The sequence below is a fragment of the Mustelus asterias genome, chromosome 2 (assembly GCF_964213995.1).
Source record: "Mustelus asterias chromosome 2, sMusAst1.hap1.1, whole genome shotgun sequence".
NCBI lineage: Eukaryota > Metazoa > Chordata > Chondrichthyes > Carcharhiniformes > Triakidae > Mustelus > Mustelus asterias.
The window spans coordinates 30,702,718-30,718,797 of record NC_135802.1 but is presented as its reverse complement, the minus strand read 5'-3'; the positions used below and the strand labels follow the sequence as shown (position 1 = coordinate 30,718,797).

At 42.9% G+C, this 16,080-nt stretch overlaps 1 protein-coding gene across 5 annotated transcripts in view; it reads right to left on the bottom strand.

Annotated features, from left to right (window-relative positions):
* Positions 1 to 330: 330 nt before the first annotated feature.
* pfkpa (phosphofructokinase, platelet a) overlaps positions 331 to 16,080 on the bottom strand; it is a 115,192-nt gene continuing 99,442 nt past the window's right edge. For all 5 annotated transcript variants that reach the window (XM_078232853.1, XM_078232890.1, XM_078232863.1 and 2 more), the window contains 3 exons: positions 9,025 to 9,124; positions 3,246 to 3,351; positions 331 to 998 (listed from right to left, as the gene is read on the bottom strand). In XM_078232853.1, coding sequence (XP_078088979.1) covers positions 842 to 998; positions 3,246 to 3,351; positions 9,025 to 9,124 — 363 coding nt within the window. In that variant the 3' untranslated portion in view covers positions 331 to 841. The remainder of the gene's footprint in view (positions 999 to 3,245; positions 3,352 to 9,024; positions 9,125 to 16,080) is intronic.

Here is a 16,080-nt window from a genome sequence, read left to right as displayed (position 1 = left end):
AAGTTTTTCATGCAGAGAATGGTGGGTGCCTGGAACACGTTGCCAGAGGAGGTGGTGGAAGCAGGCGCATTAGCAACATTTGAGAGGCAACTGGATGAGTATATGAATAGGGAGTGAATAGAGAGATACGGACCGAGTAAGGGCAGACGGGTTTTTTTTAGTTTAGTTAAGGCATTATGATCGGCACAGGCTTGGAGGGCTGAAGGGCCTGTTCCTGTACTGGACTTTTCTTTGTTCTAATCGTCTAGACCATTCTGTGCAGTCTTACGTTGGTGGTGTGTTGTCTCGTTGGTGTGTGTACAGACTGTGATAAAGTCAATGGATACAAGTCTGTGTAGGACCAGCCATAGCAGTTTTATTTAAAGCTGGAGGAAAAATAAACAATATATTCACTTCACCGCAATACATTTACTGCATCGGTCACATAAAAATGTCTTCAGCTTTCTCATAAAATTATCCTGTCTCTCTTCGACAGGTGATCTACGCAATAAATACATTATGGATGGCTGTGCAAGAAAAGCAACACGTTATGTCTTACACTTTCTTTACTCCATGCAAGCGTGATGATTTATTTCATACGAACTGACAGAATGTTGACAAACCAATTGTTCCACTTGGTGCTGGTAGCTGGGGGAAGGGTAGCTAGAACACATATGCAGGAAAGGTTATGGGGTTGCCGCTCTTCTTTTATTTCAACACAAAATGATGGTACAAGATACTTAACCGTTACAGAACAAATTGGAAGTTACAATTCTCCGCTGCTGGACAATATAAACACCGCGGCTCTCACACAACTTGAGCCAGACACACACACACGTGAAGGCTTTTAACAGGCCCACTTTTAAATAGTGATGCTCTGTTGTGAATCCTGGGTGTGGAGTCGGGGCACGTGCTCCATTTGACCAGCGTCTGATACGTCGTAGCTGATCTTATATTTGGCTAGAATCTTCATCAGTGGACGGAGCTTCAACCACCACTGCTCTTTTGGAATTCGATGTCTGAAAATGCAAACCAGAAGCTCAAACTTCAACCCATACTGTTCCCCGGTGAGGCTCAGCAATTAAGTATTGAACTTCAAAGCTTCTCCCCCGCCCCGCTCCCAACCATGCCATCCCTTGTTACAGAGTAATTACAAAGTAGTTGCAGCAACAAAAAAAAACGGATTATTCAGTCCAAAGGTCTATCCGTGACAGCATTATGGTGATCCTATCATGGACTTGTGTTCTAGAAATAGCTGCACCCGTAGCCAAGCTGTTCCAGTACAGCTGCGACTCTGGCTTCTGCACAACATTATGACAATTGTCCATCTACACCTTCTCAGCCTTTTGGCGATGATCTAGTGTCAGAACAAGCTCAAGATCAGGTGTAACACCTGTCTTGTCAGCTTGAATCTTGTGCGTGTCTCTTGTGGGGAACATAAATTGGATTCAATTTGAATTTGTTTTTTGGAGAAAGTTAAGGAGATGGATTCGGGCTTGCCCCGGTCCACTCTGCACATTGGCTTTGTAACTTTAAGAGTAGAGTAAGCATAAATTAAAAAAAACATTGTGGACAATTACCCATATATGCCCTATCCACAAATTGGACAAATCCAATCTGGCCAACTACAACCCCATCAGCCTCCTCTCGACCATCAGCCAAGTGATTGAAGGCGTTTTTGGCACTGTTGTCAAGTGGCATTTTACACAGCAATAACTTGCTCACTATTGCTCACCCAGTTTGCGTTTTGCCAGGGGCACTCGGCTTCTGATCGCAATATAGTCTTGATCCAAACATGGACAAAAGAGCTGAACTCAAGAAGTAAGGTGAGAGTCTCAGCTCTTGACATCAAGGCAGCATTTTATCCCATCAAGGATCAAGATGGATCGAGGAGCCTGAGTAAAAGTGAAATCAATAGGAATCGGATGCAAAACCTATCCACTGGTTAGAATCATAACTGGCACAAAGATTGTGTCAAGTCAGTCCAAGAACTTCGCTGCAGAAGTCCCTCGGGGTAGTTGTCCTAGGTCCAACCATTTTCAGCTGCTTTAATCACTTTTCCTCAGTCATAAGGTCAGAAGTGGGTATATTCACTGAAGACTACACGATTCGCAACTCCTCAGATAGTGAAGATGTTCATACTCAGCAACAGGTTAACAACTTTCAGATCTGGGCCAAGTACAATGACCATCAGCAACAAGAGAGAATCTAAACATCATCCCTTGGCATTGTTGAATTCATTCCCTCCCCCACCCCCCCCCCCCACCACCACCACCATCCTGAGGGTTACCATTGACCAGAAACTGAATTTGACGAGCCATATAAATATTGTGGCTGCAAAAGCAGGTCAGAGGCTGGGGGAATTTTGTGGCAAGTAACTCACCTCTTGACTCTCCAAAGCCTGTCCACCATCACAGCAGGTGTATAGGTGAAACACCAACTGCAAGTTCTCCTCCAAGCCACACACCATTTGGAGTTGGAACTATATCTTCATTCCTTCATTGTGGTGAAGCGATTGAAAGCAGGGCTGCGCTCAAGAGGCTAGAACCTTTTCCTCTAATGTTTCATGGGATGTGGGTGTCACTGGCTGGGCCAGCATTTATTGCCCATCCCTAATGGCCCTTGAACTCAGTGGCTTGTTAGGTCATTTCAGTGGGCAGTTAAGAGTCAACCACATTGCTGTGGGTCAGGAGTTGCATGTAGGTCAGCAGACTTCCTTGCCAAAGGACGCTACTGAGACTAGCTTTTCAATTAAATTTAAATTTGAACCCATGTCCCCAGAGAATTTACCTGGGCCTCTGGCTTACTAGTCTAGTGACATTACCGCTGTGCCACTGTCTCCCCGTAGAATAACTGGGGAAGCACAGAGGTCCTGGAATGGATTAGAGATGGGGAGAGTCATAGAGGCTTACAGCATGGAAACAGGCCCTTCCGCCCGGAGATTTGGAAACAACGAAGAACATTTTAAAAGTTGAGTATTGTTGTACCGGGAGCCGGAGGGGTTAATGGGATTTGATGCTTGCTAAGACAGAGGCAGCAGAGCTTGGGGTGAGCTTTAAGTTTAGACAGGGTGGAAAACTGGAGACTGGTGGCCAGCCAGGAGAGCTCTGGAATAGTCAAGTTGAGGAATCAAAGGCATGGATGCGGATTTCAACAGCAGATGAGACAGAGCCGGAATCAGATGATTTTACAGAGGCAGAAAAAAAGATTTTATACAAGATTCACCGACAAAGCTGAAGTCTCACAAAAGTGATAGTTATACTTACTGAAAATCAGTCTCGTCCTTTAGCTCTGCTACAGGCTGGTACACCAGGGTCCGTCTGCGCATGCCCAGTAAGCAGGCAGAGTCAGGACTATTTGCAAATACTCTCCCTGCATGTTTTTCAAAAAAATACAAAACTGGTCAAACAAACTACACACAGGTATTATTTGAAGTTCAGAGTGTATGCTTCTAAATGGAAGGATACTTGCAAAGTTTATTTTTTTTACAAAGCAAGGGAGCAAAGCGCATATACCAAACCTGTCTTCATTCACACACTAAACCAAAATCTAAGTACTGTGATATTGGAGAAGGGCCTCCTCATAAGATTACTCTCATGAATTGTCTCTCAATTCTTCACTCGCATAGCTAAATGTCATAACATCTCACCACGCTGTTTTAAAAAGATTTTAAATGCTTCTTAGACCAGGACAGTCTTTCTGAACTGGGAATGGAAGCCTTGTTGCTGTGAAGACTATTGAATGATACTGATGGAGTTGGGGCAGAATGATAAAGTGTTACAAATCAAGAATCTCTCTGCTTAAAGCTGTTGCTATTATCTCTTCTTGTATAACATCATCCAATGGACGGTGATATGACTGGAGCTTTACAAACAATTTAAATGTTAAGAAGCGATCCACCAAGGAGGAAGCAATTCGTGTCATTTTTCCATTCCTAACAACCAACCCCCAGCCCAAAGTAGCCCAAGCTTTCTTTTGCTGTTACCTTAATTTTATTTATTTTTATTTTATTAATATCACAAGTAGGCTTACATTAACGCTGCAATGAAGTTACTGTGAAAATCCCCTAGTCGCCACACTCCGGCGCCTGTTCGGGTACACGGAGGGAGAATTTAGCATGGCCAATGCACCTAACCAGCATGTCTTTCGGACTGTGGGAGGAAACCGGAGCACCTGGAGGAAACCCACGCAGACACGGGGAGAATGTGCAGACTGCACCAATGGTGACCCAAGCTGGGAATTGAACCCACGTCCCTGGCGCTGTGAGGCAGCAGTGCTAACCACTGTGCCGTCCCATTTGGGAATGTAGAACAAAGCACAGCCATTGGTTCTCTGAAAAGGAAGGAACTATGCTACAGATGTACGGCAGTTCAAACGTTCCAGGCCTACACTTGAATCATCTCTGAGGACTGTTAATGAGCAGAGCAGTAGTGTTTATCGAACATGACAAATGTTTTAAAATGCAAGTTATTTAGTGACAAATAACTGCACATATGTTGTAATCTAAGACATTCACTAAGTTGCTTTGGAGATATAAATATTGGTCAGGGTTTTCTTTTAAATCAAGTCGCCAAAATCTTCTAGATTTTGAATTTTAAAGGGGCAGGCTATTTTCGTTCGACAGCGACCGTGATTAGAGTACCACCAATATTGAATCATTCATCTCAAATAGAAAGTGACTGAGAAGAAAACATCTGTCATGTTTGGCCTGACAGTTTTCAATAGCTGAGGCAATATAGGGGATTAATAAATCTGTCACTATCTTAGTAACAAGCAAAATGCATTACCTTCATCTATGCATTCCACGATGTCAGCGAGGGAAGCAAGGCAGGATAAAGCAAGGGATAGGTTAGAGTAGCTATCTTATGACATACAAAAATTTTTCCAGAGAATAACATGAGGTTCACACAGCAACTATTTGAGCTAGTGTTTAAGGGAAACACAACGAAAGCTATAATTTCCGATAACCTAGCAGTTAAAATGTACAAGATGATGAGGGGGCATGGACAGAGTGGATAAGGAGCAGCTGTTCCCCATAGTTGAAGGGTCAGTCATGAGGGGACATAAGTTCAAGGTGAGGGACAGGGGTTTCAGGGGGATTTGAGAAAAACTTTTTAACCCAGAGGGTGGTGACGGTCTGGAATGCGCTGTCTGGGAGGGTGTTAGAGGCGGGTTGCCTCACATCCTTTTAAAAAGTACCTGAATGAGCACTTGACATGTCAATAACATTCGAGGCCACGGGGCAACTGCTGGTAAATGGGATTAGGTGGGAGGCCAATTGTTTCACATGAGTTGGTGCAGACTCAATGTGCCAAAGGGTCTCTTCTGCACTGTACGATTCTATGATTATAAAATGTTAAAATTCAACAGTCGGATAGAAGGCTGCAAGTTTTAACTGCTACTCCCACTTAGACATGTTTCTGGCCATGTTGTTGAATTGAGCGGCCTTACTAAAGGATGAGTGCTTCCATCTCAAGGACAAGAGAGATATACACATTCTCTAGCCCAAGTTCAAATAGCGCTTGCTGCTAAATAAAATGGCATTGGTTGAGGTCCTGGAAATTCACAGCTCTGATCATTTTGCCCTCTAAGTTGTATGATGTTATGACATAGTGCACAAATACACTCTCAGAATGATGCAATTTGTCTAAAATTAATTCCCAAATTTTCTCAGTGACCAGTCATTCCCTCCCTTTCCTCCCCTTATTACTCAAAATCCTTTAATGTTTTCCTCAATGGGGTTTAGAAAACCAACTTGCTCAGCTTGCCATGAACAACACATTAACAACCAACAGTGACCCAACAAAGTGCAGCACAAACCTCTCAACATCGTTCCAGAGTGTATAAGACTGATGCTGCTCTCTTCCATCAACACTCTGACTCACTGACAATGTATTTACCCACTAACATTAAGAGCCTTCCCCCAAAAAATAAATGCTGTAGTTATATTGGTAACTCAGGTATTCCAAATCAAGGCCACAGTTCTGGGTTCTCACATTTTTCCAATCATAAGTACAGAACAAAAAGCACATTAATGTAGCTGTAACTTAGCACATTGGCATACTCAGTTGATGGCAAGTGGGCTTCCATAATGTAAAGGTGATCACTTACTTGGCTCCCTACTACAAACCAGCTGATTAAGTAGTCTTGTTTTTTGTTTCCAGGTGACATGTATAGCAACCGCCAGTGTGCTGGGACTATCGTTTTGTTCTTGTTATAACCTGGCTAAATTCTCAGCCCACTCATTCAGGCCAGCAATGTGGCACTCAGACCTACTTCTGTACCAATCTTCCTCTGACCTCAGGGAAGTCTGAGCCAGAGACATTCACTTGTGTTATTTCTGAGCTAAATGTCATTTAATTTTGGTATTACTATCACTGTTCAAAATCCAATGGAAGCAGTTTGGCATTACGATGGAGAATATAAGCTTCCAACAATACAAGACCAAAAGTCCAAAATCCAGTTCTGAAGCTGGAATTTTTATTATTGCAGTGTTGAGGTGTGAAAGCACTAATTACTTGGATCTAATTACAATGCACAATTTGGCAGCATACATATCACACCCTTTTATCCCTTCTGCTCGAGTTACACTAACCTAGTTCTCAGCCACTGAACTTTTGTTCACGGATTTGACTCCTGCACATTAACATGCTCCCTCGCGCTACAGCTAACTCTGAGTGCAGTTACCCACTCAGTGTACTATAGTCATGCAAATCTTTGAGCCAGTTGCACTACACATCCTGTCCAATTACATTCAATTGCCAGAATCAATACCTTAATACATATCTGGCTTCACAACAGCTCCCTGGTGTCAGCTACACTGCATTGTTCATTTGACTAAATTCCAGTGTTATCTTTAATACACTGGTCCTTTGGAATTCAGTAATTGGATATAACTCTCTCTCTTTGTCTTGAGCTATTCTTTTCACACTGTTATTGTTATTTGTGTGAAGCAGTTGGGCAGTGTTGTGTGTTATGCCAACTCTCACGCTTACACAGCTTTTGTGAATTTAAAATGAAAACAACTTGCTTTAATTTTTTAAAATGCTGCGTTTTAAATAAGAACATTTTGTTGTATGAAACAACTCCTAAATGAAATATTCAGAGGTTTACACAATGTTTTCTTCACAGGATTGCATACCTGATTATGCTAAATGACCAAGTATCAACCTATCTGGATAGGGACATGAGCAGGCGAGGTATAGAGGGATACAGGTGGTTGGTCTAGGTAGGACAATGTGATCGGCACAGTCTTGATGGGCTGAATGGTCTGTTCCTGTGCTGTAATGTTCTTTGTTATCACAGATTCAGAGAACAATCTTCTGATATTCCAAGTCAACAAGATCTACATTCCTTCAAAGTCTGACCAACCCACATATGTCAATTTATTTTTCCCTTTAGTCACCAATATTGCCAGAAATGTCTCTATTAACAGTTTTCAGGTTTTTATTCTTTCATGGGGTGTGCGCATCACTGGCAAAGGTTGCATCTGTTGCCCATCCTCAGCTTCCCTTGATTTGAATATTTCTGGAGGAAGTTAAGAGTCATTGCTGTGGGTCTGGAGTCACAGATAGGCCAGACCAGGTAAGGATGGCAGATTCCCTACCTTAAAGGGCATTGGTGAACCAGATCACTTCTTTACGACAATCATGATCGTTTATAATCCAGATTAATTAACTGAATTTAAATTCCACCAGCTTTAGCCTAGACAAGCATTAGCCTGGACTTCTGGATTACTAGTTCAGGTCATTACCAGTATGCCACATCTCCTCCTGAAGTTAGGCAACTCAAAGGAAGTTATGACAAATGTACAGACCTGCCTGTACACATTGTAGATGTTCTGGACATTGTAAAGAGTAGTGTATCTCTGCAATTTGATTCTGGGATAACCAAATGAAAAAAAACTGCTCCAGCTTTCGGCAAAATTGGGAATGGAGACAAAGGGCTAAGGACTATAATGGGAAAGCACAGGAGGCTGAAAGAAGCATAAATAATCCAAGGTAAACCAGCTGAACTGCATGGTGTAAAGGCCTCAGACATCCAAGACTTTGATTCATCCAGGTGTCAATGAAATAATTCTAAGATGACATACTGATGGAAATTATGGATCCGAACTTGCTACGCCCTCAGTACAATTGATAATTGACAAGCCATCCTGATTTACAAATGAAATTTGGAAGAGTAGACAAATTGTTTAAGTACTTCTTTCTTAATAAGCTGGTCCTGGTTGAATAAGTAGCAGGAAGCTGGTCGGTGCTACATGCTGAGAGAATGCATGATTTTAGCTATGTAAGCTCCAATAGGTATCGCTGCACACATCTGTAAACCCACAAGTCCTGGCCTATTCCCAAGTTGTGTACAAGCCCTCAGGACTTAGAATTATGTTCCTACAGAGAGGATGCTAGCATTCTATATTGGGTAAGAAAAACTCTGACACATTTCTTAAATTGCACTGTTTGGCGATGAAGCGTGTTGCTCAGCTTTTAAACATCAGATACCCTGGCCTAATAAGTATAGGAAAGTACTGAGTTGGTGACCCCATTCTTCAAAAGATTAAAGAATGCAGTCAAAGAGAGACAAAAGGCAGCGGTGAAGAATTAGACATTTTTGATGAATTAGAAAATGGCAATTTCAACAATGGATATGTAGGAAGAAAACATTCAGAAGAGTATAACAGTAGCAATAAAAGTTACAATACTAAAACAGCACAGGAGAGAGAGAATGGACATGGTGGAGACCAGAACAGGGAAAAGGATAATTTTCTCCACAAGATCACAATAATGACTTCCTCAAATCATTTTGAAGGAAGCATCTTTAACACTTAGCATTACAATTCTAAATATTTAATATATTGCTTAAAAGTCAATTTGTGAATTAAACAGAAAATCCAATTTTGCATTCATCATAGTTCCATTTAACACTGAATCTTAAACTACCAGTTAATAAATTGGCCATACAGCAAACGAAACAATAAAATCTCACGTTCATTACAAACTTCGGTGACTAATTACAAATCAATAGTCTTAAAAGCAAACACCCCATTACCTTCTCTGTAGGTTTCTTTTAGTTTCCTTGAAATCCATTGCATGGCTTTGGCAGCAATCTTAGTTCCAAAGTTTCTATCAAATGGAGATGGTGACCCACCCTGACAATTATAAAAATACAATACCACTTAGAACATAGAACATAGAACATTACAGCGCAGAACAGGCCCTTCGGCCCACGATGTTGCACCGACCAGTTAAAAAAAAACTGTGACCCTCCAACCTAAACCAATTTCTTTTCGTCCATGAACCTATCTACGGATCTCTTAAACGCCCCCAAACTAGGCGCATTTACAACTGATGCTGGCAGGGCATTCCAATCCCTCACCACCCTCTGGGTAAAGAACCTACCCCTGACATCGGTTCTATAACTACCCCCCCTCAATTTAAAGCCATGCCCCCTCGTGCTGGATTTCTCCATCAGAGGAAAAAGGCTTAGTATTTTTCAGTGGAGAAATTCAGTGCAGAGTATGAGGGCTCAGTTGGATTCCCTTTGCTTTGAATTTAAGGACAAAGACCTTGATAAAGAATGACTAATGATACACAATGATATTTTAACTCTCTCCACCAAACCAACATTCCTAGGTCCTGACTAAATCACTCAAATATATATGGTTTTTTTTATTCGTTTGTGAGACATAGGCGTCGCTAGCTGGGCCAGCATTTATTGCCCTTGAACTGAGCGGCTTGCCAGGCCATTTCAGAGGACAGTCGAGAGTCAACTACATTGCTGTGGCTCATAAAACATAACAGCGCAGTACAGGCCCTTTGGCCCTCGATGTTGCGCCGACCACTGAAACCAATCTAAAGCCCATCTAACTTACACTATTCCAATATCATCCATATGTTTATCCAATGACCATTTAAATGCCCTTAATGTTGGCGAGTCCACTACTACTGCAGGCAGGGCATTCCACGCCCTTACTACTCTGAGTGAAGAACCTACCTCTGACATCTGTCCTATATTTATCACCCCTCAATTTAAAGCTATGTCCCCTCGTGCTAGCTATCACCATCCGAGGAAAAAGACTCTCACTATCCACCCTATCTAATCCTCTGATCATCTTGTATGCCTCTATTAAGTCACCTCTTAACCTTCTTCTCTCTAACGAAGACAACCTCAAGTCCCTCAGCCTTTCCTCATAAGACCTTCCCACCATACCAGGCAACATCCTAGTAAATCTCCTCTGCACCCTTTCCAATGATTCGACATCCTTCCTATAATGCGGTGACCAGAACTGTACGCAATAGTCCAAGTGCGGCCGCACCAGAGTTTTGTACAGCTGCAACATGACCTCCTGACTCCGAAACTCAATCCCTCTACCAATAAAAGCAAACACTCCGTACGCCTTCTTAACAACCCTATCAACCTGGGTGCCAACTTTCAGGGATCTATGCACTTGGACACCAAGATCTCTCTGTTCACCCACATTACCAAGTATCTTACCATTAGCCCAGTACGCTGTAATCCTGTTACTCCTTCCAAAGTGAATCACCTCACACTTTCCCGCATTGAACTCCATTTGCCACCTCTCAGCCCAGCACTGCAGCTTATCTATGTCCCTCTGTAACCTGCAACAACCTTCCGCACCGACTTTAGTGTCATCTGCAAATTTACTAACCCATCCTTCTACACCCTGATCCAGGTCATTTATAAAAATGACAAACAGCAGTGGCCCCAAAACAGATCCTTGCGGTACACCACTAGTAACTGAACTCCAGGATGAACATTTCCCATCAACCACCACCCTCTGTCTTCTTACAGCTAGACAATTCCTAATCCAAGCCGCTAAATCACCCTCAGTCCCATGCCTCCGTATCTTCTGCAATAGCTTACCGTGGGGAACCTTATCAAACGCTTTACTGAAATCATATACACATCAACTGCTTTACCCTCATCCACCTCTTTGGTCACCTTCTCAAAGAACTCAAAAAGGTTTGTGAAGCACGACCTACCCTTCACAAAACCGTGTTGACTATCCCTAATCAAATTATTCCTTTCGGGATGATTATAAATCCTATCGCTTATAATCCTTTCCAATACTTTGCCCACAACAGAAGTAAGGCTCACTGGTCTATAATGACCAGGTTTGTCTCTACTCCCCTTCTTGAACAAGGGGACAACATTTGCTATCCTCCAGTCTTCTGGCACTATTCCTGTAGACAATGACCTAAAGATCAAAGCCAAACACTCTACAATCTCCCCCCAGCCTCCCAGAGAATCCTAGGATAAATCCCATCTGGCCCAGGGGACTTATCTATTTTCACACTTTCCAGAATTGCTAACACCTCCTCCTTATTAACCTCAATCCCGTCTAGTCCAATAGCCTGTATCTCAGTATTCTCCTCGACAACATTGTCTTTTTCCTGCGTGAATACTGACGAAAAATATTCATTTAGCGCCTCTCCTATCTCTTCAGGCTCCACGCACAACTTCCCACTACTGTCCTTGACTGGCCCTAATCTTACCCTAGTCATTCTTTTATTCCTGACATACCTATAGAAAGCTTTAGGGTTTTCCTTGATCCTACCTGCCAAAGACTTCTCATGTCCCCTCCTGGCTCTTCTTAACTCTCTCTTTAGGTCCTTCCTGGCTAACTTGTAACTCTCAAGCGCCCTAATTGAGCCTTCACGTCTCATCTTTACATAAGTCTCCTTCTTCCTCTTCACAAGAGATTCAACTTCTTTAGTAAACCACGGTTCCCTCACTCTACCACTTCCTCCCTGCCTGACAGGTACATACTTATCAAGGACACCCAGTAGCTGTTCCTTGAACAAGCTCCACATTTCAATTGTGCCCATCCCTGCAGTTTCCTTCCCCAACCTATGCATCCTAAATCTCGCCTAATCGCATCATAATTTCCTTTCCCCCAGCTATAACTCTTGCCCTTCAGTGTATACCTATTCCTTTCCATCGCTAAAGTAAACATAACCGAATTGTGGTCACTATCACCAAAGTGCTCCCCTACCTCCAAATCTAACACCTGGTCTGGTTCATTACCCAGTTCCAAATCCAATGTGGCCTCGCCTCTTGTTGGCCTATCTATATACTGTGTCAGGAAACTCTCCTCCACACATTGGACAAAAACTGACCCATCTAAAGTATTCGAACTATAACTTTTCCAGTCAATATTTGCAAAGTTAAAGTCCCCCATAACAACTACCCTGTTGCTTTCGCTCCTATCCAGAATCATCTTTGCAATCCTTTCCTCTACATCTCTGGAACTTTTCGGAGGCCTATAGAAAACTCCCAACAGGGTGACCTCCTTTCCTGTTTCGAACCTCAGCCCATACTACCTCAGTAGACGAGTCCTCATCAAATGTCCTTTCTGCCATCGTAATACTGTCCTTGACCAACAATGCCACACCTCCACCTCTTTTACCACCTTCCCTGCTCTTACTGAAACATCTAAACCCCGGAACCTGCAACAACCATTCCTGTCCCTGCTCTATCCATGTCTCCGAGATGGCCACAACATCGAAGTCCCAAGTACCAACCCATGCTGCAGGTTACATAGAACATAGAACAGTACAGCACAGAACAGGCCCTTCGGCCCACGATATTGTGCCGAGCTTTGTCTGAAACCCAGATCAAGCTATTTCCTCCCTATCATCCCGAAGTACTCCATGTGCCTATTCAATAGCTTCTTAAATGTTCCTAAAGTTTCTGACTCCACTATCCCTGCAGGCAGTCCATTCCACACCCCAACCACTCTCAGAGTAAAAAACCTACCTCGGACATCCTTCCTATATCTCCCACCATGAACCCTATAGTTATGCCCCCTAGTTACCGCTCCATTCACCCGAGGAAATAGTCTTTGAACGTTCACTCTATCTATCCCCCTCATCATCTTATAAACCTCTATCAAGTCTCCTCTCAACCTCCTCCGCTCCAAAGAGAAAAGCCCAAGTTCCCTCAATCTTTCCTCATAAGACCTACCCTCCAAACCAGGCAGCATCCTGGTAAATCTCCTTTGCACTCTTTCCAGTGTCTCCACATCCTTCTTGTAGTGAGGTGACCAGAACTGCACACAATATTCCAAATGCGGTCTCATCAAGGTCCTGTACAGTTGCAGCATAACCCCACGGCTCTTAAACTCCAACCCCCTGTTAATGAACGCCAACACACTATAGGCCTTCTTCACGGCTCTATCCACTTGAGTGGCAACCTTCAGAGATCTATGGATATGAACCCCAAGATCTCTCTGTTCCTCCACACTCTTCAGAACCCTACCTTTGACCCTGTAATCCACATTTAAATTTGTCCTACCAAAATGAATCACCTCGCATTTGTCAGGGTTAAACTCCATTTGCCATTTTTCAGCCCAGCTCTGCATCCTATCTATATCTCTTTGCAGCCTACAACAGCCCTCCACCTCATCCACTACTCCACCAATCTTGGTGTCATCAGCAAATTTACTGATCCACCCTTCAGCCCCCTCCTCCAAGTCATTTATAAAAATTACAAATAGCAGAGGACCAAGCACTGATCCCTGTGACACTCCGCTGGTAACCGGTTTCCAGTCCGAAAACTTTCCATCCAACACCACCCTCTGTCTTCTGTTAGATAGCCAGTTACCTATCCAATCGGCCAAACTTCCCTCTATCCCACACATCCTTACTTTCTTCATAAGCCGACCGTGTGGGACTTTATCAAACGCCTTATTCTGGATGCTCCTAGCATTGAAATATACACACTTCAAACCACCTTCCTGCCTGCCAGTACACTCCTGTGACGCTGAAATCTTATCCATGACCTCACTACTCTCAACCTACTGTACACTGGATCTACAATTCTGGTTCCCATCCCCCTGCTGAATTAGTTTAAACCCTCCCAAAGAGCATTAGCAAATTTCCCCTCCAGGATATTGGTACCCCTCTGGTTCAGGTGTAGACCATCCCGGAATCTCTGGAATCACATGTTGGCCAGACCAGGTAAGGACGGCAGATTTCCTTCCCTGAAGGACGTTAGTGAATCAGATGGGTTTTTCTGACAATCGACAATGGTTTCATGGTCAATGATCTTAATTCCAGATTTTTTTTTTTACTTAATTCAAATTTCACCAACTGCTGTGGCAGGATTCGAATCCAGGTCCTCAGAACTAGGGGACCATCGCCTAGTGGAATATACTTATTCATGCTGCACCCTCCCTGTAGCTTTACTATGGAAGACAATTGGCTCTGGTTTTTCTTTTCCTGTCCATTCCAGACAGTGGTTGTGAAAATCTTCTAGATCTCCTACGATATTCAGTTTTTATTGAGCTAACTTGTCTAGCTAACTGCTGTATGAAGTGGGCATGAAGTGCCTCGTATTTCAGCAACCCTCTGACCATTGGATTCTATGAGGCTCTTGTGAAATTTGCAGTAGGAATCACACTTGCTGACTAAGTTCTGTATTAACTTCACAGACTCCTGGACATCACACTGATTACTTGGCTCCCTCTTCACATTGTGATTCCTTGGTGTATTCCTCTGTGAAGTCAAAACCTGTTGTCTAAACAAGTACAGAACAACCAAGCTTTGAGTTTTCAGCTCTTATAATGCTTTGCAGTATTTCCTCACAGGGTCCGAGGGCTCTAGGTTGTGTTATTTTAATAGTATTCCACAATTATTTTGCATGCTTCACTTTCCTGCATATGGTTCCTTATTTCATAAAAGAAAAACATTTAATAAAATGGACTAGTATTATAGTCCACATAAGTGGGGTTTTCTTTTACTGCATTTTTCTCAACCTGCAGTTTGACTTTATTGATGGAGCTTTTTTGGGAGAGACAAGGTTAATCTGAGCTTCACAACACATTGTCTTTCTATTTCCCTCAAGATTTTGATGTTCTTTGAGCTTCTGTCTCCCAGAGTCCAGTGTGTCAACTTTTGAGACCAAGTCTAAATCCTAGTATTGATTTAATCGCTGAACAATGTAACCATTCTGCGGTGTCTTGTTTTCTCTATTAATGTCCCCATAAAAATTCCAAGCAAAACAAGGTTTTATTTGGTTCTGTGAGGGCGTTTATCCGTGTCCCCTGTTTTATCTATAAACTGAATCAATTTTACTGGTTTAACTCCGAGATGCTTATGCAAAATCTCATGCTTTGCCCAATAGTTTGTGCCTTCAACAAAAATAAACCCATCAATCATTTCTCAAACCATCAAAATCTCCACCATTTCCTTTCTTTGGGCCCAGTAAAAAGTCTCACAACACCAGGTTTATTTGGAGGAATTATTTGGAATCACAAGCTTTAGGAGTGCTGCTCCTTCATCAGGTGAGCCTTCTTATGTGCGCACCCCAGTCGAATGCCGGCATCTCCACATCATTTCTTTGGGCCGACATGGGTCCACTTAGCTGACATACTGGGGCCGGATTCTCTGACTTTACCCGCGGCTGGGATTCTCCAGTCCCGCTGCAGTGAATGTAGATTTAGCTGAGCGCAAAATTCTCCACTCGAGTTGGCTGCAGTGACCGGGTGTGAATTGGCTGGCAAATTCCGGCCACTGTTTTTGTTCTTGACTTTGTTGTCTGATTCTTTTCCAAAATGCTCCACCTATATTCCCAATTCTTCTGGTTCAGCTTTATCTGAAATGACGACTTATCTCACAAACTCAATGGAAAGGTGCAAACTTTCAAACACCAAATTAAAATTTCCATGTTTGGATATAAAATTCCTTGATTCATCCCGTTGGAATGCAGCATTTTTAGAAGTTTACTACTGGCCTCAGTCTCCCACCTTGCCACTGAAGCTTTGTTTTTTTTTCTTTACTTTTAGGGCATTTAGTTTGCTTTGTTAAGGAGACAGGTGCATTTTCATGCCATACTAAATGCCACGCACAATGATTCAGTCACAATATGCACGGGTACGGGGCAAAGGCGAGGAATGGCACCGAGTCTCGAAGCTCGTTTTGGACAGCCGTTGCAGACACGATGGACCAAATGGCCTCCTGCACTGTAACAATTTTGTGATTCTGAGATTTCTCTCACCTGTATTGAACAGGTTTATTAAGGGGAGATCAGAAGGGATAATTTACAATACACAGTGATGTTCAGGCTTCCTCCCCTGCCTTC